The 25,871-nt window shown below is 45.8% G+C and overlaps 2 protein-coding genes across 2 annotated transcripts in view; one reads left to right on the forward strand and one right to left on the reverse strand.

The window, feature by feature from the left end:
• Positions 1–704, forward strand: part of LOC145354080 (deoxynucleoside triphosphate triphosphohydrolase SAMHD1-like) — a 41,595-nt gene extending 40,891 nt beyond the window's left edge. The window contains exon 16 of the mRNA XM_080205213.1: positions 530–704. Coding sequence (XP_080061339.1) covers positions 530–704 — 175 coding nt within the window. The remainder of the gene's footprint in view (positions 1–529) is intronic.
• Positions 705–15,485: 14,781 nt separating this feature from the next.
• LOC145354081 (deoxynucleoside triphosphate triphosphohydrolase SAMHD1-like) overlaps positions 15,486–25,871 on the reverse strand; it is a 39,613-nt gene continuing 29,227 nt past the window's right edge. Inside the window, exons 12-14 of the mRNA XM_080205214.1 lie at positions 19,138–19,242; positions 18,703–18,840; positions 15,486–15,539 (exon numbers count right to left, since the gene is read on the reverse strand). Of these exons, the coding sequence (XP_080061340.1) occupies positions 15,486–15,539; positions 18,703–18,840; positions 19,138–19,242 (297 nt within the window). The remainder of the gene's footprint in view (positions 15,540–18,702; positions 18,841–19,137; positions 19,243–25,871) is intronic.

Here is a 25,871-nt window from a genome sequence, read left to right on the forward strand (position 1 = left end):
CGCCCAGTGTTTCTGTGCCCTGAGAATTCCTGCTGACTGCCACACAAAGTGAATTAGGCCCAGGGCTTTGCTGCCATTAGCAGAACTGGCAGCAGCTTTGGAAAAGAGTTATGTTTCTAGCTGATGACATGTCATTGTTGTAATGTCGGAAATGTGGCCATCAATCTGGGCACAGCAAGATCTCACAAACACCAGCGTAATGATGACCAGGTCATCTCTGGTTGAGGTATAAATATTGAACAGCAAATCCGGAGAGAACTTGCTGCTCTTCTTTACAACATAGAACAGTACAGCACAGGATCAGGCCTTTTGTCCCACAATGTTGTGCCGAGCATGATGCCAAATCCCTTCTACTGCCCTTGGTCCAGATCTATTCCTTGCACATCCATGCACTTATCTGAAAGCCCCGGGATCTTTTAAGTTAAGACTGAAGTGCAGAGGGAGACTTGGATTGACATTCCATTCAAAGGGCAGAGACTCCGACAAGGGGCGTGTCAGCTAACAGTTTGACCTTTTTACCCATCCACAGGTCGATGATGATAACGCTGCTCCTGAGCCCAATCCTGAACAGCAGCGACAGTAACGACCCTGATCCCAAACAGGAGCCCAAGTTCCATCGCCACTGGCCACAGGCTCAAGATGAAGCTTTCGAGTTGAGGGAATGGCAATTTCCTGTAAACAGTGGGAGACCTGTAATGGTGTGACACTCATGTGGGGCCACTTGGGCACCTCAATTCTTACCCTTTTGGTGCTTTTATACCTGTAGACAGCTCTGATTTTATATTCATGCAAATGAAGCTATCTTTAAATGGATATACATTTTAATGCTTGGTGAGGGAATAAGGCTGGGATTGTAGAACTCACAGCTGGTTAATGTGATATTTCTTCAGCTTAAAGCTTCAACTTTTTAAAATATTTTTACTTCATTCTAAAAGTTACAATGTGCAGAGTAGGCCAGACCAGCACTTAATCCACCTCCTTGCTTGTTCCAAAAACCAGTTCAAATTAAACCCAATTCATAATCCCCACAAGGGAGGGAAACAAAATCCAAGCGGACAAGATAAGACACTACACCCCACCTTGGGCTTGATCTGATACTTGATCCTAGCCAAAAGGCCGAGAATAGAAAATTAATTCTCTACTTTAGTAAATGCTCAGGGAATTTGAGTGAAACTGATGGTGCTGCCTCTACCTGCACAGTTAGAGTCAGGCTGACTGTGATTGAGATTCCCAATGTAATTGTTTTGCGAACATTGCTGTGGGAGTCAGCGATCAGCACATGGCCCGGTGACGAAGGCCCTAGCCAGTAGATTGAAGACAAGTCTGGTTTGATAGGAGCTGCATTATTCTGGCAAGTCTTTGCATTGCTGAGATTAGGGACGGATTTATGCATTCGCTGCTGGAATGAGCCTGAGAAGATGTCAATCCAGGTTTCAGCAAATAAAATTTTTCAGAGCTTAGAGGCTACGGACTGCCCTGACTAGAATTCCTTCAGGACGTTACAGGTGGAATCACCTGTTGTGTACAGTAACTCCTGATAATGTTTACTCAGGGTTTCATAATATGTCTAAGATAAAGCGGCTGATTTTACACTGTGTTTGTTTCTGAGTGATAGTTACAAAACAGGGTTTGTCATTTGCCTCGCTCCTGACAGATACAGACACATTCATTAAATATTGGCAGGAAAAATCAACATCTGCTCCTTATAGAACCTTTATAAGTTTAAGTATGAAAGAGAAAGTAAAAGAAGGTTATGCTGATAGGGTCAGATTAAGGAGACTGGAATAAACACCAGCAGAAAGCTTTTGGGCTGAATGGCCTGTTTGTGTGTGTAAATTCTCCGTAATTTCACCCTCATCACCTTCAAATAGTTGCCGAAAATCTTTTTGCTAAAACATGATCCAAAATAGGAGAAAGGAGAAACTGTTCTAGCTGAGAAGCAGATGCATAGCCCATACATTCCTACGTCAAGAGACCAGCTTTGAACAGCAGACTCGTCCAAGTAATAAGATTCCGCGACACAGAGACCTGGTTTTGCAAAATTTGGTGCAATTTGCACCTATTTCTAAGTTGAATTTAAGGATTACATTCCGGCCAAACACTCTTCACAAATGTCAAGTGTAGAACTTCTTCAATCAGTACAAAATAATCAGTTACAATTTAAATTTATTAACGCACAAGTTTTTAATCTCAGCCGCATGAATATTGATATCAAAAACTGTTTATTAATTGATTGATTGAAATGTGTTTTCAATGATTCAATGCAACGAGGAGAGAATTGATTTTGGGTTCCTCTTACCTCTACCTGCTCCTCCCCGTCTTCGGAGAATGGAATTAACAGCTGTTTGCACTTTCCAACATCTTTGAATAATCACTCATTTGACGCACTTTCATGAAGCTTTCTGAATAACTGTGGGAACTTTCAATTTTGCACTTTAAGTTGGTGTGGTTAGTACAGTTTTGAACATGTACACTTCTAAATAAATCTCACTACTCATTAATGAATTGTTATGTTTTAAATCAAGTATGTCACGCAAATGTGATGAACAAGAAGCAACTTTCGCTAAACTCCTGAACTGCAAAATTCTATCAGCCTGACAATTGTAATGAGATTCTTGTATTTTTAAAACAAGTGCCTTAGTTTTCTATTTTATGGAAAGGGGGAGATGAAAGTATGAAGTGGAGTTCATTACACAAAATTCTTCCAGGGCTGTGCTGCAGTAGTCCTGCCCGACCGTGAGGCTACCTCCTATACAGACTCAGTAATCCTCAGCTTTACTTCCTGATGCATGTTAGTTTGATAGGCTACTCTATACTGTGGGCATATGTGAAATGGTCCATTTTTACAGGAAAAGTTAGAAATAAACTTATTGGGGGGGGGATGATTCTCCCAGCCCACTGCATTGCTCTAGCAGCGCCACGGGTCTGGAGTCATCAGCGGTGACCCTTCTGTGGACTCCCCATTAGGCACCACGGCCTCCTCGTGTCACCGGCTCCAAGATTTTTGGAGGCATTAGTTTCGCACTAGAAATCGGTGCCGAGCTGATTTAAATGTTTAAATTTCAGTTTTTCTCCCATTCGTGTCTCCCCCCCATCCCCCCACCTCTCCCTGCCAGCTTCCCACGATTGGGGACCAGGTGGTCAACATTGCTGGAGGGAACAAAGACCATTAAGGTTCCCAGGAGTTGGGAGTAAGAGCGGGGCAGTCCCTGGGCAGTGCCAGCCTGACCCCCTGGCACTGCCCAAGGGGCACCTTGACACTGCCCATTGGGCACTGGGCAGTCCCAGAAGGGTGGGGCCAGAGGGGACAGGGTTGATAGGGTCGGGGCCTATCGGGGACCCTCGGTGACGGTGGGGGATCCCGCTGCCACCTTTCATGGGGGTCAGTGACAGGCGGAGGGGAGGGCTTGCTCGAGGCTGGCCTTTTGGGTGGGGGGCTGTCAGGGCAGCCGGGGGGGTCATAACTGCTTTGGGGGGAAGGGGCGCTGCCTCTTCCCTCCTACTCCTCCTCCCCTCCCCCACCTTCCTTCTCCCCTCCTCCCCCTTCCTTCTCCCCTCCTCCTCCCCTTCCCCCCATCTCCCTCCCTATTCCCCCTCCCTCCCCTCCCCACCCCCCTCCTCCCCATCCCCATCCCCTTTCTCCCCTTCCTTCCCCTCCGGTCCATCCTCCCCATCCCCCTGCTCCTCCCTTCCTCCTGCTCCCTCTCCCCTCCTCCGCCCCTCTCCCCTTCCCTTCCTCCCCCTCCTCTCAGTCCCTCTCCCCTCCTCCTCCCCCTCCTCAGTCTCAATTGTCACAGCTATCTCAATGGATTGAATGGCGAAACTCATGTTATCTAAGAGGTAAGGGAGGGAAGTGAAGAGGAGAGAGAGAGAGAGAATGAGAGGAAGATAGTGAGAGAGAAAGAGAGTAAGATTGTCCATCCCAGGTCCCTCATTCCCTCACAGCAACTGACACTGGGTCCAGACTCCCCCTCCTCTTCCCCTCCTCCTCCTCTCCCTCCTTCTCCCCCTCCTCCTCATGGGTCTGGACACTGGCACCCCGGCACCATCCCTGGTACCATGCATCACCTCAGTGGGCTGCCACCTGCTTCCCCATCATTGCCATGGTGGGCACAGGGGGATATATGGGTGTTTGTGAGGGGGGGGGTGCCCCCCACTGGGGGCACCAGCATCATGGGCAGGATTGCACCCACCTGTATACCTGGCGCAGCGGCTTCCAGGAATGGCTTGCAGCTCAGACAAATGGGGCAGGGGCACCCTCGTGACTATCGCAAGCTGGGTTTCCATCGAAGGCCGCACGGCAGACTCCATGCAGTGTGAAGAATGGGGTTAACGCCTGCCTTGGTTGGAAGAGCGCTGACCATGCTGCTTCTTGTTAATATGAATGGGGCCTGGGACGGAAGGTCACAGAGCCTGCCCAGCAGGGTAACCATGGTGCCATCAGTTGGGGCTGGGAGCTGTCCTCATAAGTAAGCCTTTTTGGGGGTTGCCTAGCAGCCATGGGGAACGCGCGCAACATTAGCCCCAAAGCCAGCACAATTCGCACCTGCGGGACAACCAGACTAGCGAGAGCTCCCCCGCCTCACCCCGTAGCCCCGGTACCCATTCAAATCCCCAACCTCCATGGCCAAGACTGAGAGCATCACATGGGCGTTGGTGCTCAGTCATACTCACCTCCTCATTCGCCTTCATCACCGCAGCAACTGAAACTCCCTTACACAGAGCGACTGTAATCTCTGACTGTGTGATCTCTGACTGACGAGGTGTTGGGGGAGGTGGGGGATTACACACCGAACCCACTAACGATAGTGAGATCCATTCGATTGCACGCTAATCCGTGTCTCACCCATTTTGGGCGCAAAGCTGTTCACGCCCGGGAAAAGGTAACTGGAAAAGTTTATTTATTTAGTGTCACAAGTAAGGCTTACATTAACACTGCGATGAAGTTACTGTGAAAATCCCCTAGTCACCGCACTCCGGCACCTGTTCGGGTAACACTGAGAGAGAATTTAGCACGGCCAATGCACCCTAACCAGCGCGTCTTTCGGTGAAAACTGGAGCACCCTGAGGAAACCCACACAGACATGGGTAGAATGTGCAAACTCCATACAGATAGTCACCCAAGCCGAGAATGGAATCTGGGTCCCCAGCGCTAACCACTGTGTCTCTGTACCGCCCCCTAAGATGGGAACTGGTGTGAAAACGGAGATGTTTCTGATTTTTGGCTTCACACGCAATCGTACCACCTCTCCATGCTGATTGAGGGGCGGGGCGAGGGCATAAGATCATGTTCTCTGCTTCTACTGTCTTTTAAAGAACAGCATTCCAAAGACTCACTATCCTCGGAGAAAAAAAACTCTGTCTCAAATGGGTGACCCCTTTATTTTTAAACAGCATCCCTGGTTCTGGATTCTCCAACAAGAAGAATATCCTCTCAACATCCACCCTGTCAAAACCCCTCAGGATTTTAAATGTCTCGATCAATTCATCTCTCATTCTTCTACACTCCACTGGATATGAGTCAAGATTTTCCAACGTTTCCTTGTAAGACAACTCGCCCACTCCTGGTGTTAGTCTAGTAAACCTTCTTCAAACTGTTTGCGACACATCTACATTCTTCTTTCAATAGGGAAACTGTAACAATCCCACCTGTAAAGGAATGGCGCTTTCTTGCACAAAGTAAAAATAAAGTAAAACACAAGCTTGTGGTGAACACGAACGGGTGCCAACTGGGATGGTACGATAAAGGACACACTCAGGGGCTTGCTTTATAAAGGGCTCAGGACACGAGTTCCACTTGGTAAGGTAATTGCTAATCACCCCAGAAATCTGAATTCTATGAGCCCCACTGGGAGGTCAATCAGGGATTCCTCGTGTATGTCCTGGGGGTTATCACGCCCCTCTCCCTCCAGATCTGAGGGCCCAACCCTCACCTCCACCCCCCACCCCCCCACCCCCCCCAATCACTCTTACCATTTCTGGGCTGTTTTCATCTTTTTTTGCCCACGGTCTTCTTTCCATCTCATACTCTATCTGATCAAGAGGGCTATGCTGTGTCTGCAAGGGTTTCTTTCTGGACGGTCGCTGAAGTATCACTGCAGGCGATTCTTTCTCAACAATGATCTCCGGTTGGGATTGTGTTGCTTTCATTCCCATTTTGGAGTTGATGTCCTCACAGGCTGCCTTTGATCCTCTCATTGGTTGAGTTCCTTTGTGGTTCCTCAGCACACTTGGTGTTCCAGATGTCACGCTCGCCGTGTTAGTTGCTTCTGTCGACAGCTCCCGAAGGTGTAGGCGGTCAACATGTTTCCTTAGGATCTTGTTCCGAACTTTTCCAGTGTAAGATACTGGCCCTGTTCTTGTTCCTGGTATGATGTGGGTATGCCGGCGTTGGACTGGGGTAAACACAGTAAAAAGTCTGACAACACCAGGTTTTAGTCCAACCGATTTATTTGATAGTAAACTCACAAGCTTTCGAGGGGACATCATGTTACATGATGTGTTACGAAGGAGAGGGTAATCTTCTCTTGGAGAACTAACACTGAACCGCTCAAAGAAATCTTTTATAATCTTTTACAAAGTATGTTGCATGATGTGTGGATTCCATTCAGTGTACGTCAATCCATTTTGATGGGTTGTCAATTAGTATCAGGAACATTGAGCCCAGGATTGGTCCTGTGAAAGTTGCATGCACCCAAACTCATGGTCTTCCTGGCCATTCTCAGGGATGCAGGGAAGCTACTGGCGGGGTCCTCTGGTTACCATGCCATATTCTGCAGGGTTTTACCATCTTCTCTGTGTTCCTATCTACTCCAGGCCATCAGATATAGCTTCTTGCTAACATCTTCATTTTTGAGATACCTGACTGGCTGCTATGGAATTCTTGGTGAATTGGTCTTTGGTTGGGATAACTACCCAGGCTTCCCATAGGATAATGCTATCTTCTATGCTTAACTGTGGGAGCTTTGTCACATACGGCTTCAAGACTCATGTCAGATATCCTTGCATTCCTCCATTTAATACAAAGTGGCTTAATTTTGCCATTGTGGGATCGTTCCGAGTCCAAGTTTTAATTTGTCTGGCTGAGATTGGCAAGGTATCCATAAAATGTAACGCCATTTCGGCTTTGTCCATTTTCAGTGGTAAGGGCTATGGGAGATGGCTCAAAGAGTCTGCGTCGACAATCTACGTCCCTGGTCTACGTTCCAAGGTGTATACCTATGCACTTAATCAGAGCAGCAACTACTGTGTTGGAGCGACACTATGGGGAGAATTGCTTTGTGCTGAGAAAGAAGGCCCAAACAGAGGTTTGAGGTCAGTTGTGATGGTAAAATGTTGACCATAAATGTGTTGATGAAATTTCTTCACTGCAAAGACCATTGCCAAACGCTCCTCTTTGATCCGTGTGCACCTTCTTTCCGTATTGACTAAGGTCTGTGAGTGATATGCAATTGGATACTCCATCCCAGTGCTCCATCAGTATGGCAGTACGGCACCCATCCATGAGGGTGAGGCGTCGCAAGTTATAACCAACGGCCGTCAATACTGTATCTGACTGTAACTGAGGTTTGACCTTCACAAAAGCGTTCTCCTGGGACTCTTTCCATGACCCCTTCTGATGTTTTGTTTCTAACAGCATCGGTAGGGGTGTGTGTAAGGCTGCCAAGTTTGGAACGAACTCCCCATAATAGTTTACGAGACCGAGAAACAATTTTAATTCCTTGGCGTTGGGGCCTCTTTTATGGCCCTTACCTTTTCCCTCGGCTGGGTGTAGGGCATCTTAGTCAACCCTGTGCCTGAGGAATGTTCCCTCAGTTGCTTGAAAAATGCTTTTTTCTCTTTTTGGCCTGAACCCAGCTTCTGAAAAAACATTGTAAGACTTCCTCTAAATCTTCACAATGGCTCCTGTGATGAGAACATCATCGAGGTAAACTGGCACTCTGGGTGTTCCTCGCAAGAAATTTTACATATTTTTTGGAAAATGGTGCAAACCAATGATGCTCCAAAGAATGGATGAGTATATTCGTATAACCTCTTGCGCGTGTTTACCATCATATATTGTCCTGACGATACTTCTAATTCCAACTGGAGGTACACTTGACTCACATCCAATTTTGTGAGGCTCTGACCTCTGGACAACTTTGCATAGAGCTTCTATTCGTGGCATTGATTATTTGTCTGAATGAGGCGTTCTGTTCGTGGTCATTTTATAATTACCACAGAGACGGATTGTGTTGTCTGGCTTCAGTACCAGAATTACCAGTGCACTCGGAAAATTTCATAGGGTCAAATAATGCCTAGTTCATCTAACCATTTCAACACGGTCTCTACCTTCACTCGCAGAGCGTATGGAACTGGTTTTGCCTTACTGAATCTCCGTTAGCTATCCAGGTCTATATAGATTTTTGCCTTGACCCTTTTTATCTTTCCAAGGCCTGCCTGGGAAGTTTCAGAGTACTTTCCTATTATCTCATACAAGTTACCAGTGTCCATCTTGAAAATTTTGCTGCTAATCCAAAAGACTGGGTCTTGGCCCTTGCACCACTATCAATGAGAGCTGGACTGTTTATTGCCCATATGTGGCTGGGGTTACAGTGGTACTGGTTATGTGTAACAGTTCTCCTGTAAAAATTGTCAATCTTGCCTTAGAGTCTCTCAACTTGAGAGAAGAGATGCCCAATCGTAATCTTCTAAATTCTGGCTCCCCTACAATGGATACAACTGCCCCCATGTTCACCTCCATGTTGAATGGGTGTCCATTCACTTGGAGCTGTACCAGTATTGGGGTCACCTTTGGTGTGGGTGGTGCAATTTAGTAATGCTGATTCCTCCTCTTCAGCCTGCCTTATCTGGTGCGTTCTGTTTTGGGGCGGCTTCACCCTTCGATCTGGGCCGTGTACGTTGTGCTTGTTTTGGAAGCTTGCTTGGAGCGGGCTCCCTGGCTGCATGCACAGTACTGGCCACTCTTTAAACTGTGGGACTCTCTCTTGTCTGGGTGCTGGGATTTCCTGGTTTCTCTGTCTGCTTGTCTCGCCTCACCCAAGTGAGCCCAAGTGGGGACCTGGGCCTGTGGTTGAGCGCTCACCCGAACCTAAGGACATGGTTTTTTTATGATTCATTGCAGCTCTTGGGCTCCTTTCTCTTCATTTTTGTGAGGAAAGGCCAGTTCTTTGGCTTTGTTTAGGCCTAGGTTTAGCTCTGTTAAAGTCTAGGTTTAGCTCTGTTAAAAGCCTCCTCTGGGTTGCTAGATCGCTTATGCCGCACACTAAACAGTCTCTCAGCGTTTCATGTAATGCTGGGGCCATGTTCACAATGCTCCACCAGTTTTCTTGCTCATGTCAGGAATTCTGTCACTTGTCCCCCTGCAAATCGAGCAGTTCTATCAAACCTGTACCATTGCAAGATAATGGGCGGTTTTGGATCGTAATGATTTTCCACCATTTCCACTAATTCATCAAAGGTCTTGGAATCAATCTGATGTTGCTGGATAAGTCAGACTTTTTATCATGCTGAAAGTTGCCGACCCTCACACGGTTGTTGGGGTGACCTTTTGCCGGTTATCGCCTTCTATTTGTTTACCCAGAAGAAGTACTTCATTCTCTGAGTATATCGTGGCTAGTCCTCAACACTTGTGTTATATGGCTTCAATTTCCTGAAAAACGACATTTTAAATCTTCACACTACAGGCTTACCAGAGCCCGTTCAGCAGGGTTATCAAAACGCTCCTTTTGTTTTGTTGCCAGGAGTCGGCTGTAAAGGAACGATGCTTTATTGCACAAAGTAAAAGGAAAGTAAAGCCACAAGCCAGTGACGAACACATACAGGTCCCAAATGGGACGATATCATAATGGACCCACTCAGGGGCCTGCTTTATAAGGCACTCAGCATGCAAGTTCTATCTGTTTAGGTAATTACCGATCACCAACGGAACTTGTCTTCTGTGAGTCTCACTGGGAGGTCAATCAGGAATTCCCCATGCTAAGTTCTGGGCGTTGTCACAGAGACCATTACTTCACATAGTACTCCAGATAAAGTCTAACAAAAATCCTGTATAACTGAGATATGACCCTCCGACTTTTATATCTAATTCCCCTGAAAATGAATTACAATATTATATTAGGTTTCCCAATAACTGGCTGTGTCTGCAGATCAGCCTTTTGTGATTCATGCACTAGGACGCCCAGGTCCCTCTGAATCACAGAGATAATGGGTGACATTTTCCCAGCCTGCCTGCCATGGGAATTGTAGCAGGCAGGACATAGGCCAAGCAAGGGTCCGCTAGCCTCAGGCGGCATTTTCGGAACTTGGGGCAAGCGTGGCTAGAAAATCGCCCCCAATAAGTTTATTTTTGATTTTTCCTGCAAAAATGGAATATTTCACATTTACCCACATTGTAGGTTAGTCTGTCAAACTAAACAACATGCATCAGGAAGTAAAGCTGAGGACTACTGAGTCTGTATAGGAGGTAGCCTCACGGTTGGGCAGGACTACTGCAGCACAGCCCTGGGAGAATTTTGTGTAATGAACTCCACTTCATGCTTTCATCTCCCCCTTTCCATAAAATAGAAAACTAAGGCACTTGTTTTAAAAATACAAGAATCTCATTACAATTGTTAAACTGATAGAATATAGTACAGAATATAGGGCTCATGGAAGGACTCTTAGTAGTGTTGACGAGCAGAGAGATCTCGGGGTACATGTGCATAACTCCCTGAAAGTTGGCACCCAGGTTGATAAGGTTGTTAAGAAGGCGTACGGTGTGTTAGCTTTTATTGGTAGAGGGATTGAATTTTGGAGCCGTTGAGGTCATGTTGCAACTGTGCAAAACTCTGGTGCGGCCGTACTTGGAGGATTGCTTACAGTTCTGGTCGCCGCATTATAAGAAAGATGTGGAGGCATTGGAAAGGGTACAGAGGAGGTTTACCAGGATGTTGCCTGGTATGGTGGGAAGGTCTTATGAGGAAAGACTGAGGGACTTGAGGTTATTTTCATTAGAGAGAAGAAGGTTACGAGGTGACCTAACTGAGGCATACAAGATGATCAGAGGGTTAGATAGGGTGGATAGTGAGAGCCTTTTTCCTCGGATGGTGATGGCTAGCACGAGGGGACATAGCTTTAAACTAAGGGGTGGTAATTATAGGACGGATGTCAGGGGTAGGTTCTTTACTCAGAGGGTAGTAAGGGCGTGGAATGCCCTGCCTGCAGCAGTTGTGGACTCGCCAACTTTAAGGGCATTCAAATGGTCAGTGGATAGGCATATGGGTAATATTGGGAATAGTTTAGGTTAGAGGGTCATTAGATTGGTTCCACTGGTCGGCGCAACATCGAGGGCCAAAGGGCCTGTACTGCGCTGTAATGTTCTATGTTCTAGAACGTTCAGGAGTTTAGCTAAAGTTCCTTCTTGTTCATCACATTTGCATGACATACTTGATATAAAACATAACAATTTATAAACAAGTGGTGTGATTTATTTAGAAATGTACATGTTCAAAACTATTCCAATCGTACCAACTTAAAGTGCAAAATTGAAAGTTCCCAAAGTTATTCAGAAAGCTTCATGAAAGTGCATCAAATGAGTGATTATTCAAAGATATTGGAAAGTGCAAACAGCTGTTAATTCCATTCTCCGAAGACGGGGAGGAGCAGGTAGAGGTAAGAGAAACCCAAAATCAGTTCTCTCCTCGTTGCATTGAATCATTGAAAACACATTTCAATCAATCAATTAATAAACAGTTTTTGATATCAATATTCATGCTGCTGAGATTAAAAACTTGTGCGTTAATAAATTTAAATTGTAACTGATTATTTTGTACTGATTGAAGAAGTTCTACACTTGACATTTGTGAAGAGTGTTTGGCCGGAATGTAATCCTTAAATTCAACTTAGAAATAGGTGCAAATTGCACCAAATTTTGCAAAACCAGGTCTCTGTGTCGCGGAATCTTATTACTTGGACAAGTCTGCTGTTCAAAGCTGGTCTCTTGACGTAGGAATGTATGGACTATGCATCTGCTACTCAGTTTCTCCTTTTTCCTATTTTGGATCATGTTTTAGCAAAAAGATTTACGGCAACTATTTGAAGGTGATGAGGGTGAAATTACAGAGAATTTACACACACAAACAGGCCATTCAGCCCAAAAGCTTTCTGCTGGTGTTTATTCCAGTCTCCTTCATCTGACCCTATCAGCATTACCTTATTTTCCTTTCTCTTTCATACTTAAACTTATAAAGGTTCTATAAGGAGCAGATGTTGATTTTTCCTGCCAATATTTAATGAATGTGTCTGTATCTGTCAGGAGCGAGGCAAATGACAAACCCTGTTTTGTAACTATCACTCAGAAACAAACACAGTGCAAAATCAGCCGCTTTATCTTAGACGTATTATGAAACCCTGAGTAAACATTATCAGGAGTTACTGTACACAACAGGTGATTCCACCTGTAACGTCCTGAAGGAATTCTAGTCAGGGCAGTACGTAGCCTCTAAGCTCTGAAAAATTTTATTTGCTGAAACCTGGATTCACATCTTCTCAGGCTCATTCCAGCAGCGAATGCATAAATCCGTCCCTAATCTCAGCAATGCAAAGACTTGCCAGAATAATGCAGCTCCCATCAAACCGGACTTGTCTTCAAAGAAATTGATAAAGAAGGGGAGGAGAAACTATGAAGCTGGGCTAGCGCTTAATATAAAAAAGGATAGCAAGAGTTTTTATAAGTATATAAAAAGGAAGAGGCTGGCTAGGGTGAACGTTGGTCCCTTAGAGGATGAGCAGGGGGACTTAGTGGTAGGGGATGGGGAAATGGCTGAGGTCTTGAATAACTTTTTTGTTTCGGTCTTCACGGAGGAGGACGTGAATAATTTGCCGGGTGTTAGAGATGGAAAGGTGGTAGGACTGGAGGGTCTCAATGACATTATTGTTACTAGAGAGGCGGTGCTCGACAGACTGGAGGGACTGATTGTGGACAAGTCCCCAGGACCGGATGGAATGCATCCGAGGGTTGATGGGTTTTTGATAAGAGAGGGGATTAAGGGTTATGGGGAGAGGGCAGGAATGTGGAACTGAGCCACGACAGATCAGCCATGATCTTATTGAATGGCGGGGCAGGCTCGAATGGCTAGTTGGCCTACTCCTGCTCCTATTTCTTATGTTCTTATGTTCTGAAAGAAATGGCGGAGGTGATAGTGGATGCCTTGGTGGTTATTTTCCAGACGTCACTGGATTCCGGGGAAGTGCCGGAAGATTGGAAAGCGGCTAATGTTACGCCGTTGTTTAAGAAGGGTGCCAGGCAAAAGGCAGGGAATTATAGGCCGGTTAGCTTAACGTCTGTTGTAGGTAAAATGTTAGAATCCGTCATCAAGGAGGAAATAACGAGGCATCTTGAGGGGAATTGCTTGATAGAGCAGACGCAGCACGGTTTCGTTAAGGGGAAGTCGTGTCTGACAAGTTTACTGGAGTTCTATGAGGATGTGTCTAGGGCGGTGGATAGAGGAGAGCCAGTGGATGTGGTCTGTCTTGATTTTCAGAAGGCGTTTGACAAGGTACCTCACAAGAGGTTATTGCAGAAGGTCAGGGGACATGGAGTTGGGGGTAGGGTGTTAGCGTGGATAGAGGATTGGTTGTCAAATAGGAGGCAGAGAGTGGGGGTCAATGGGTGCTATTCGGATTGGCGGTTGGTGACTAGTGGGGTGCCCCAGGGGTCGGTGCTGGGGCCTCAGCTATTCACCATTTATATAGGTGATCTGGAGGAGGGAACCGAGTGTATGGTGTCGAAATTTGCTGATGACACCAAGATTGGTGGAACGGCAAATTGCGCGGAGGGTGTGGAAAGTCTGCAGAAAGATCTAGATAGGCTGGGCAAATGGGCCAGGAACTGGCAAATGGAATTTAATGTTGGCAAGTGCGAGGTGGTCTACTTTGGTAGGAATAATGGTAGGAAGGATTATTACTTACGTGGAGAAAAACTGCAGCAGGTGACGGTGCAGAGGGACCTCGGGGTCCTTGTGCATGAGTCGCAAAAACCCAGCCTGCAGGTGCAGCAGGTGGTCAGGAAGGCAAATGGGATGCTGGCCTTCATAGCGAGAGGGATTGAATATAAAAGTAGGGAGGTCTTGCTGCGGCTGTATAGGGCATTGGTGAGGCCGCAGCTGGAGTACTGTGTGCAGTTTTGGGCGCCTCAACTCCGGTATCAGCCTAGTAAACCTCCTCTGCACTCCCTCCAAGGCCAAAATATCATTGCGCAAGTGCGGCGACCAAAACTGCACACAGTACTCCAGCTGCGGCCTCACCAATGCCCTATACAGCTGCAGCAAGACCTCCCTACTTTTATATTCAATCCCCCTCGCTATGAAGGCCAGCATCCCATTTGCCTTCCTGACCACCTACTGCACCTGCAGGCTGGGTTTTTGCGACTCATGCACAAGGACCCCGAGGTCCCTCTGCACCGTCGCCTGCTGCAGTTTTTCGCCACGTAAGTAATAGTCCTTCCTACCATTATTCCTACCAAAGTGGACCACCTCGCACTTGCCAACATTAAATTCCATTTGCCAGTTCCTGGCCCATTCGCCCAGCCTATCAAGATCCATCTGCAGACTCTCCACACCCTCTGCGCAATTTGCCATTCCACCAATCTTGGTGTCATCAGCAAATTTTGACACCATACACTCGGTTCCCTCCTCCAGATCATCTATATAAATGGTAAATAGCTGAGGCTCCAGCACCGACCCCTGGGGCACCCCACTAGTCACCATCCGCCAATCCGAATAGCACCCATTGACCCCCACTCTCTGCCTCCTATTTGACAACCAATCCTCTATCCACGCTAACACCCTACTCCCAACTCCATGTCCCCTGACCTTCTGCAATAACCTCTTGCGAGGTACCTTGTCAAACGCCTTGAGTTTCACTCAAATTCCCTGAGCATTTACTAAAGTAGAGAATTAATTTTCTATTCTCGGCCTTTTGGCTAGGATCAAGTATCAGATCAAGCCCAAGGTGGGGTGTAGTGTCTTATCTTGTCCGCTTGGATTTTGTTTCCCTCCCTTGTGGGGCTATGAATTGGGTTGAATTTGAACTGGTTTTTGGAACAAGCAAGGAGGTGGATTAAGTGCTGGTCTGGCCCACTCTTCACATTTTTACTTCATTCCATAAGTTACAATATTTTAAAAAGTTGAAGCTTTAAGCTGAAGAAATATCACATTAACCAGCTGTGAGTTCTACAATCCCAGCCTTATTCCCTCACCAAGCATTAAAACGTATATCCATTTAGAGACAGCTTCATTTGCATGAATAAAAATCAGAGCTGTCTACAGGTATAAAAGCACCAAAAAGGTAAGTATTGAGGTGCCCAAGTGGCCCCACATGAGTGTCACACCATTACAGGTCTCCCACTGTTTACAGGAAATTGCCATTCCCTCAACTCGAAAGCTTCATCTTGAGCCTGTGGCCAGTGGCGATGGAACTTGGGATCCTGTTTGGGATCAGGGTCATTACTGTTGCTGCCGTTTGAGATTGGGCTCAGGAGCAGTGTTATCATCATCGACCTGTGGATGGGTAAAAAGGTCAAACTGTTAGCTGACACACCCCTTGTCGGAGTCTCTGCCCTTTGAATGGAATGTCAATCCAAGTCTCCCTCTGCACTTCAGTCTTAACTTAAAAGATCCCGGGGCTTTCAGATAAGTGCATGGATGTGCAAGGAATAGATCTGGACCAAGGGCAGTAGAAGGGATTTGGCATCATGCTCGGCACAACATTGTGGGACAAAAGGCCTGATCCTGTGCTGTACTGTTCTATGTTGTAAAGAAGAGCAGCGAGTTCTCTCCGGATTTGCTGTTCAATATTTATACCTCAACCAGAGATGACCTGGTCATCATTACGCTGGTGTTTGTGAGATCCTGCTGTGCCCAGATTGATGGCCACATTTCCAACATTACAACAATGACATGTCATCAGCTAGAAACATAACTCTTTTCCAAAGCTGCTGCCAGTTCTGCTAATGGCAGCAAAGCCCTGGGCCTAATTCACTTTGTGTGGCAGTCAGCAGGAATTCTCAGGGCACAGAAACACTGGGCGCAATTGTATCACCTTCTGACCAAGTTTCAGCTCCGGTGGGAAAGGAGATGTGTAGACCCGCCAGCTCCACTGCCGGCTTTCCCCCATCATATTTTCTGACACTCACGTGAAACAAAATCGCGGAGGTGGGTTCAGAGCGGGGTTGAACGAGCAATCTCGGCCTTTAAGAGATTGCCCGATCTAAATAGACAATAAAAATGAGAAAAAGGATACCCCCTTATGGACACAGAGGTGCCCTGCCCCCCCACCCACGAAACACTTCCCCCCCCCACAGGCTACAGGCATGGGATTCCCCCCACCCTCACCCCCACCTCCCCCCCCCCCCTCCCACACTGCCACCTCCTGCCATATTCCCCCCTTTCTGACTGTGTCCCCCTGCATTGCCCCCTGGCATTGACTGGGCACTAACCCTTAGCCAGGTCCTAATTGGTTCAGGTCTTTTGTAAACTCTGCTGACTAAGGCATAAATTCCCAACATGGGAGGGGGGATAAGAGGGTGAGGAAGCCCTCTAATATATGTAAGTGTGTTGTAATAGGGTTCCTGACCTTTCAATGAACCGCATTGCATCATTTGTAGGGAGGGGAGAAATCCCCTGATGTGAAAGGCGCTGTGGGATTCCACCTCGATTATCTGTTGCCGCTGGTTTTCCCACCCACCGTAACCAGGGGCCGCAAATCCCCCCCACCCCTCAAAAGACTTTTTTATTCATTTGTGAGACACGGGCATCACTGGCTGGGCCAGCATTTATTGCCCATCCCTAGTTGCCCGAGGGCAGTTTGAGAGTCAACCACATCGCTGTGACTCTGGAGTCACATGTAGGCCAGACCAGGTAAGGACGGCAGATTTCCTTCCCTAATGCACATTAGTGAACCAGATGGATTTTTCCGACAATTGGTTCATCAGTAGATTCTTAATCCCAGATACTTTCTTTATTGGATCCAAGTTCTACCATCTGCCGTGGCAGGATTCGAACCCCCGTCCTCAGAACTTTAGCTGAGTTTCCGGATTAATAGCCTAGCGATAACACCACTGGGCCATTGCCTCTCCTGCCAAATACTCTGTTCCCACACACTTCAAAAATTCTCCAAGAGAAGCAGCCAATTTTCCTTGAATTAATAATGGATGAATTGAATAATTCAGTGACAGTTGATTACAGAGAATGTATAACAAAGGTGTATTGTGCATCCCAGTTTCCACCCCATCAACCCCACACCCCAAGCCTTTCTCTCATTGACAACTATGGCTTCAGCTGTCTAATTCCTGTGATTTAGGTCCCCTGTCTAAGCCCAGCTGCCCCACCACCGCCCACTGCTTCAGATAACACGGGTTCTTGGTCATCCATCATAACAAAAAAATGTCTTTTTGACTTGGTGTCTATATTTAAGAACAAAGAACAACACAGCACAGGAAACAGGCCCTTTGGCCCAACGAGCCCGCGCCGTCATTTTAACATTGTGAATGCCCTCTTCTACCTATGACATTTGTCTACGCCTATTGGACTCCACAATAAAGGAACCATAACCAGATTGAGGGGAGACTAATTTAGGGGCAATTTGTTAACACCAATCAGCCTAAGAGCACGTTTTTGGGGTGTGGGAGGAAACCGGAGCACCCGGAGAAAACCCACGCAAGCACGGGGAGAATGTGCAAACTCCCACAGACACCGACCCAAATCCATGTATCTGCACAGCAATCAGTGATAGTCACTGGGCTGTCGTGTTGCCCGTCAGATGGTCCAGTTTAAGCGTACACTAACGACGTGAAGCACTAGGCAACTCTTGAAGCAACATCCAAGAGCAGCCCTCGCACGACCCACCGCGTGTATGCCCCTTGTTGGACAACAAGGCGGACCGAATCACCAATGGATTAAAAAAGACGTCAATCAACATGCACAACTTATACAGACATTCACGGAATCCCCAGGAGCTCAGAAGTAAGACCAGTGAGCCATAAAATATGTTGGAAGGTCCATAGGAATCAATTCATTCCCAGGAACGTCCCAAGGCTCTTGATCCTTATTTAGAACAGTCTCCTGTATCCTTCCATCTCTAGTCTGCTCATGTGCGGATAAATTTATCTGTGTACATTCATTGTAAAGCACTTTGGAATATTTATCAATGTTAAAGCTGCTGGATAAGTCTGAACTGTTACTTTTGAGTGAACTTCTTTTATGAGCAGAACTTTTCCTGACGTAATTTAATGTTGCCTGACGCATTGTATTATCAGCGTCAAACACCTGAGCCAGAATTGCCCCGCTGTTCACGTCAGTGGGATTCTCTGCTTGTGCCGACAGCTCACCACCTCCCGCCTGTGGGTTTCCCTGCCGTGTGGAATGCCTTCAATGGGAAATCCCATTGACAGCAGCTGACCAGAGAATCCCGTCACCGGTGAACAGTCCACCCGCTGCGGCTGGGAGGCTGGAGAATACCGGGAATGAGACTGGAACCCATGTCCCTCTGACTCACAGCTGATCGATAGCAGAAGTGTTGCACTGTAGTGAGCAAAAAGTGGACAAATCCATTACAGGCCAACCTCTTGTAATTACTCCAGTGAAAGTCAATAGTTGTAGGCACAGGCCTATAACACAAACCTGCACAGAACTCAACATTGCGCTGTGATCTCCAACCCCTTACCCTGAGTGCAGTGAGTTTCTTGTCACTGCACCATTTTGCAAAGAGCTTCTTGGCTGCTTCCACACTTTTCCCATCGATCTTCTTACAGTACACTTGGATCAGCTGCTCTTTAAACCTCTCTGGCAGCAACTGAGGCACCTGGGTGCATGAGAAAGAAAGTTGACATTCACGTACATTAACAAACTGATAGGGGTGAACGTTCTGGTAGAATGGAGCGAACTTCAGCACCACAGTGAGTTAACTTTCTGATTTGCGGAGCTACCGAACACCTCATAAGACAGATGATGCTGATGAGCAAATCAAGGACAGGGACATTGTGAAAATGGTCGATCCCCAGCGGCACTGGGAATCAGCTACACCCCCGTCCCTTAGACTATCGAAAGTTTTTAATGCTGTTTTAGAAGGAGGCTTTGTTGCTTTAGATGTTGATTTTACCTGAGCTTTTGGGATTTTAACTGCCTGGTTTTGGTTGTCCTTGCGATAGAACCAAGCCTTGTCAATGGGATTTTCCTCCTTCATTCCATAGTCCAAAGGAACAACCTAAGTAAGCAAATCCAGATGTTGAAATATTGCAAATGTTTCAATCCAAAACACTGCCAATGTCACTGCTTCATGAGCAGATGGCTCACATTTCTGAAGTGGGCCTTGAACCTAGAACCTTTAGACACTTAGGCAAGAGTGTCTTCCATTGACCCATAACTAAGACCATTAGACTAGACCATTGAATACCAGTCCTGTACAACTAAAGTAACTTAAAAACATTTAGTGAACCCTAAAAGGTGATGTTGTCATAAAGATTGGTGGTGCTTAAGAATACTCTGCTTTCAATTTATCGGTGTGTTTATTGGGACAGAGGCTCCAGGCAGAAAGGGTGTTCATGTGAGCTGGCCCTGCCTCAGTTTGGCTGCAGCAGAAGGCCAAGGAACACTTTGATAGTTCCATCTGATTAGGGCTCAGGGGAACTGAAAAGACAGAGTAGATGGCTCCATGATGCTGAGAGGGTTAGGGGTTAGAGAAAGGGCTGGGTGCCACTGACGGATTGGTGAAGTTGAAGTGATTGAAGCTTGGCGAAATCTAGGGATATTGCCAGCTCAGATGTTAGGAAAACACAGTTTCAGGAGAAGAAAGTTAACCATTGAGAGATGAGAAGTTAGTGAGGCAATCTGAGTCAGAGTGGTTTTCGAGGGAATTCAGAGCGCAGACCTTTGAAAGTGAACAGTTGAAAATCCCTCATGAGGGAGGCAGTGCTGAGATTTTGTGACTAACAGTGGTCATTGACGTCAAGATAGGCTGCTGAGAAATCCATGGTATCTGTCTTGGTCACATTTACCAGTCAATGTGCAGTGTGGTCTTTTACCAATATTTTCCTGCTAATTCATATTTACTTCCTTTCTGACGTCAGAGAGTAAAATAGGCAATGCAAATTGTTTTACTTTTCTGACTTTCTAAAGTGAGTCATGTTAAATGGTTGTTTTTTGGACTGGAGATGGTAGACAATGGTTTCCCCCAAGAGTTGGTGTAAGAACCACTCTCATAGATTGATATATATATATCTGACTTGAAGATGGAATACAGAGCAAAATTCCAGAATTTGCCAATTATACTAAATTGTATAGCCAACAGTGAGGATAACACCAGCTAACTGCAACAGGACAAAGATAGATTAGTAGATAGGCAGACAAGCAGCAGATGGAATTTAACACAGAGAAGAGTGAAGTGATGGAAGGGAGAAGCAATATAGGAAGGGAATTCTCTGGCCTTCCCACAGCGTGTCTCTCATGGTGGGAGGTGGCTGCCATTGGCCAGCGATGGGGTCTTCTGATTCTGTCACTTTCATTCTACCCCATTACCGTTGGGAAACTTGCAATAAAGCGTGCCTTCAGTGGAACCAAAAGATCCTGCCGGCATTAACAGCCAGAAACATCTGGATTTGGACTCAAACGCACATTGCTAAAGAGTGTGAAGGGACAGAGAGGACGAGGGGGCAACTGTCATGCCATTTGAACAGCATGGCGAGCTGGTGAGGTCGCAAAAGAGGCAGAAAAACCAGGTTCACGCCCGGTCGCTCGCTTCTTGCGATGATATCGGCACTGGATTGCTGGCATGATCAGTCTCGTGCCCTTGAAGGACTCACTTGCCTTAATGGCCTCCCTGCTGTAGGCCTTCACTGGCGAAGATCACGTACAGTTCCCAGTGGCGGGGGGGTGGGGATGCTATCGTGATGGCCTCGCCAATGGGAAAGGAGGCCATTGAGGCACCCTGGGTGTTCGAGAGGTGGGGTGTAGTGCCCCTTTGGTTGGCGTTCGGCTGGGGGGTATTAGGGTGGAGTGCGTGATTGGCCAGGTTGTGGGGAGGGTGGGGGGGTGTGGGGTGGGAGGAGTAGATATTGTGATTGTGGGGATGGGAGGAATGTCAGATGCCCAGTGCACTAACTGTGTACACTTCATAAAGTGCACTGGAAGGTCATGGGCAATAGCATCCTCTGGTACTCATCACTAGCCTCCCTGTATGAATGCACTCTGTTCATTCCCCTATTGGTGCAAATCACAGTCGGTCTCATTTCTTTCTCTAAATGGCGCATGGTTTGAATTTTTCTCTTGCCAAAAAAATGGGTGCGACTCTCCCCCGTTTTCACACATGTTTGGGCCTTAGAATGTTTTTTGGTAAGATCACATCCCCTCCCACCCCTTGCCACCAGTGATTCATGTAAATTAAACCTTTGAAAGTGGCAGGCCATACTGACAAAATGAGCAGCAAAGCATACGGGATCTCGGCTTCATAACTAAAGGTTTTTGGGCAAAACAAAAAGGGAAAGTTCTGATGGAGCTTTATAAAGCTCTGGTTAGGCCATAACTTGAGAGATATTTTCAGTTCTGGAGATTGGCAAGCCACAGGACATCATGGACCTCAATCATAAACTCGTTAAGAAGGAGATTATTGGACGTGAGAGGGTGCGAGGGTGACTTACAAAAATGGTTCCAGGGACGGAGAGTTTTAGATGCAAAGTTAGATTGGAAAAGTTAGTGTTGTTGTTGGAACAAAAGAGATTGAGGGAATATTTGGTAGAGGTGCATGAGATTAATCTGGTTTCCAACAGGGGGTACCATAAGCATAGACATGGGTCAAGGGTGAAGGAGGAAAAACACATCATTAAGATGGCGGTGCGGGCTTGTTGAGCCGAAGGGCCTGTTTCCCATGCTGTGTTGTTCTTTGATCTTTGTTGTTCTTTGCAGATTGACTTGTTTGGATAAGGTAAACAAAAGGGTTTCCTGTTGCCTGATGAGACAATGACTACGGGGCACAAAATTAAGGTTTTGGGCAATTGATGCAGGGGGGGTGCGAGAAAAACCTTCATGAGAAAAATAGGTGTTGAGAAAAACCTTCAGAGAAAAATAATGACTTGAACTCATTTTCCAGATCGCCTATGGTGCATTTTCCAGTGATGGAGGCGGTGTGCTATTGGCTGGCAGTGGAATCTTCCATTGGCAGGACCAGAAGATCCCACTGGAAGATGTTGTCCATGGACTCCAAGGGTGGATGTGGAGATGATGAGTGATTTCAAGTGGAAATTGGGTGGATGGGCATTTGAGCAAAATAAACGTTTGGTGTTACTGAAATAAGATAGGAAATGGATTGTTCTAAAGAGAGCCAGCATGGACTTGATGAATCGAATGGCCCCCTTCTGTGCCATCATTCCTTACGATCCTGCCACTCTAACTGTTGGGCTATCCACCTCACATCCGGCTGAAGAAAGATTTGAGATAGACACAATGTTAGAGGACATCAAAGAATATAAAAAAAAACTCAATCATTGCTCTAATTTTTTAATGGAACTCATCATGAAACATGTAAAAACAAAATGATTTCTGGTTTGCCGAGAGATAGGCTGCCCCTAGAATGTCCCAAAAAGCAGTCTGAGGATTGGGAATGTTTTAGAAACCAGCAGAAGGTCATCAGAAACTTGATGAAAATGGGAAAAATTATATGAGAGTAAATTAGATAGGGATATAAACACATTTCTCAAGAGCTTTCATATGTATATAAAGAGGTTGTGAATAGCTAAATTAAACATTGGTCCATAGAAGCAGAGAGGAGAAATGATCAATCGGAATGAGGAAATGCAGAGACATTGAATACATTTTTTGGGCAGAATGTTACTGTCCCGCCTTCCACAGGATTTACCCGTCTTGGCACAGCTGGAAACTCCTGTCCTTTGCGCCTATTCTTCCCAGTAGAAGGCACAGATTTCACACCAGAAATAGACGGCGAGAAAACTAAAGAAATAAATAAATGGGGCAGCACAGTGGTTAGCAATGCTGCTTCACAGCTCCAGGGACCTGGGTTCGATTCCCAGCTTGAGTGACTGTCTGTGAGGAGTTTGCACATTCTCCTCATGTCTGCGTGGGTTTCCTCCAGTGCTTTGGTTTCCACCCACAGTCCAAAGATGTGCAGGTTAAGTTGATTGGCCATGCTAAAATTGCCCTTAGTGTCCTGAGATGTGTAGGTTAGAGGGTTTAGTGGGTAAATATGTAAGGATATGGGGATAGGGCCTGGGTGGGATTGTGGTCGGTGCAGACCCGATGGGCCGAATGGCCTCTTTCTCTACTGTAGGGTTTCTACGTTTCTAATATCAGCTAAGAGAAAGTGTTGGCAAAATGTAAGGGGCTAAAATCTGACAAATTCTCACACCCGATGGTCTACACCCTTGAATTCTAAAGAAATAGATGCAGAAACACTGGACGTACTGGTTATGATTTTCCAAAGTTCCTTCGATGCAGAACAGCCCCATTAGATTGGAAGTTGGCAAATGTTACAAAAGAGGGAGCGAAAGCAGTGAACTATAGACCAATTAGCCTAACATCAATTGTTGGGAAAATGCTGGATTCTATGATTAAGGAAGTCTTGACAAAGGACTTAGGAAAGCAGAATATTATTAGAACAAGTCAACATGGTTTTCCAAAAGAAAAATCCTGTTTGACAATTTTATTAGAGTTTTTTGAAGAATCAACTAGAGAAATAGATAAAGGGGAATGTGAAGATATGACGTACCTGGACTTCCAAAAGGCATTCAATCTTTGTTAAGTGTTACAAAATATCCAATCAAATGGCTGCTATTGCCTCTCTACCATCTTACCTTTTAACCTATTGTCCCAGTCCACTTTAACTAACAATCTACACTCGATTGTAATTGTCTTTATTTAAGTTTAAGATTCCAGTTCCAGGTCCGCATTTCTCTGTTCTCTGGTCAGTTCCAGAATGTAAGGGAGCTTATAAATTATTCCTGCCTGTGACTCCTTTCCTTCTTGTCTCCACCCAAACTGATTCGCTATCTTGACATTCCGGGGTCAATATTCCAATATTAATATCATCCATTATTAACAAAGCTACTCAAGCTCGCTTTCCTTTCCTCCTGCCATTTCAAAATGGCAAATGTCCTTGAATGTTCAGATCCCAGGCGTGATCACTTTCCAACTGTGTTCATATACATAGCCACTTTTCCCCGGTGGTTCGGAGGCAGGGAAGTGAAGAAGTCAAGTAATTCCATAACTATCCAATACTTGCATTTACTATGAAGTCATCCGAAGAAAATTGGACATCTGGAATTTCCAATGCTTTAACCAGCTCAGCAGCCAACTCCTGTCCTGTCTAAAAAAAATTGCAACAGTTTGTCCTAAAATTGGTTTTATTAAAAAGTAAAAGAACTTTACAACAAAACATTTGTCGCAGTGTGTTATAAAAACAGCAAACAATACAAATGCAAAATTATAAAGGTTTATCCAAAATTTCTTCAATAGCTCAGAAAATTAACCCATGGAGTGCCTAAGCCAAGTCACACTTAACATAGCACAATGTCACAGCAATGTTATTAAGCATTCTTTGACACCAAGCCACAAAGAGAGATATTAGGAGAGGTGACTGAAAGCTTAGTTAGGAAGGTCAGTTTTAAGAAACATGGTAAAGGAAGAGAGAGATAGAGATGGGCGGAGAGGTAGGGGAGGGAATCCTAGACCTTATCACCCCAGCAACTGAGGCAGTGATGAAGATATAGGAATGCACAACATGCTTGAACTGGAGATACCCAGGGATCTTAGATTGTTGTAGCGCTGGAGGAGAGTACAGAGTTAGGGAGTTATAGGAATCTGAACACAAGAATAAGAATTTTACATTTCAAGAATTGCTGTTCTGGGAATTAACGTAGATAGTGAGAATGAGAGGGGGGTGAGTGAATGGGACTTGGTGCAATAACTGATCAGTGGAAGAAGAATTTACTGTTCACGAGAGGACTGTGATGAAGAGCAAACAGAAGGATGGAGCTACAAACTCACCGTAGAAGAGGAATCAGGCTACAAAACTACAGACAAATTGGAAGTTAATGGTAATGAATATTCATGAGGTCAAAAAGAAATGTTTTGAAGAAATCAGCTAGGAAGATTAGCAGCCACTGCTCCAAAGGCAAAAGCATGTGTTCCGGAATTCTCTGCCCCAAAAGGGGAGTGGAGGCTGCATCATTAAAAATATTTAAAGTGAATGTGGATAAATATCTGATAGATTGAGGAATAGAGGGTTATGAGGAGATGGCCATGTATGTATTGAATGGCAGGGCAGGCTTGAAGGGTCTGCTGGTCTACTCCTGCTTCTATTGCTTGTGTTGATGGTGCACAGTTACAGCAAGCACAGGTTTATTCGCTGTGTCTATGTTGAGCCAGGGAAAATCTTGCTTACTCTCCACCTGATGTCTATGAAGCACTTGGACAACACAGTTATAGACATAAAGTTGAGGCACAGATATCTAGCTGGGTATAATCAGGAAATGGATAGAAACTGGACCTATTCCTATGAGTAATGGAACCGAGGCTCCACATAGAGGTGATGAGACCTCTGAAAGCAACACAACTGCCCAATTCTACACAAAACAGCATGGAACTGGAAGGATAGAATGCTAAATAGTCATTGTGATAACTCCCTGGACTTGCACGGGGGAATCATTGATTGACCTCTCTGTAGGACTCATTGAATATGAACAAACTCCTCAGGGATTGGTAATGAATTCATCAGGTGGAGCTCGCATACCAAGCCCTGTATAAAGCAGGCCCCTGAGTGGGTCCGTTATTGCATTGTCCCAGTTGGAACCTGTTTGTGTTCGCCAAGATAGTAACTAACAGATACAA

The sequence above is a fragment of the Carcharhinus amblyrhynchos genome, chromosome 16 (genome assembly GCF_965287045.1).
Source record: "Carcharhinus amblyrhynchos chromosome 16, sCarAmb.v2.hapA, whole genome shotgun sequence".
Classification (NCBI taxonomy): Eukaryota; Metazoa; Chordata; class Chondrichthyes; order Carcharhiniformes; family Carcharhinidae; genus Carcharhinus; species Carcharhinus amblyrhynchos.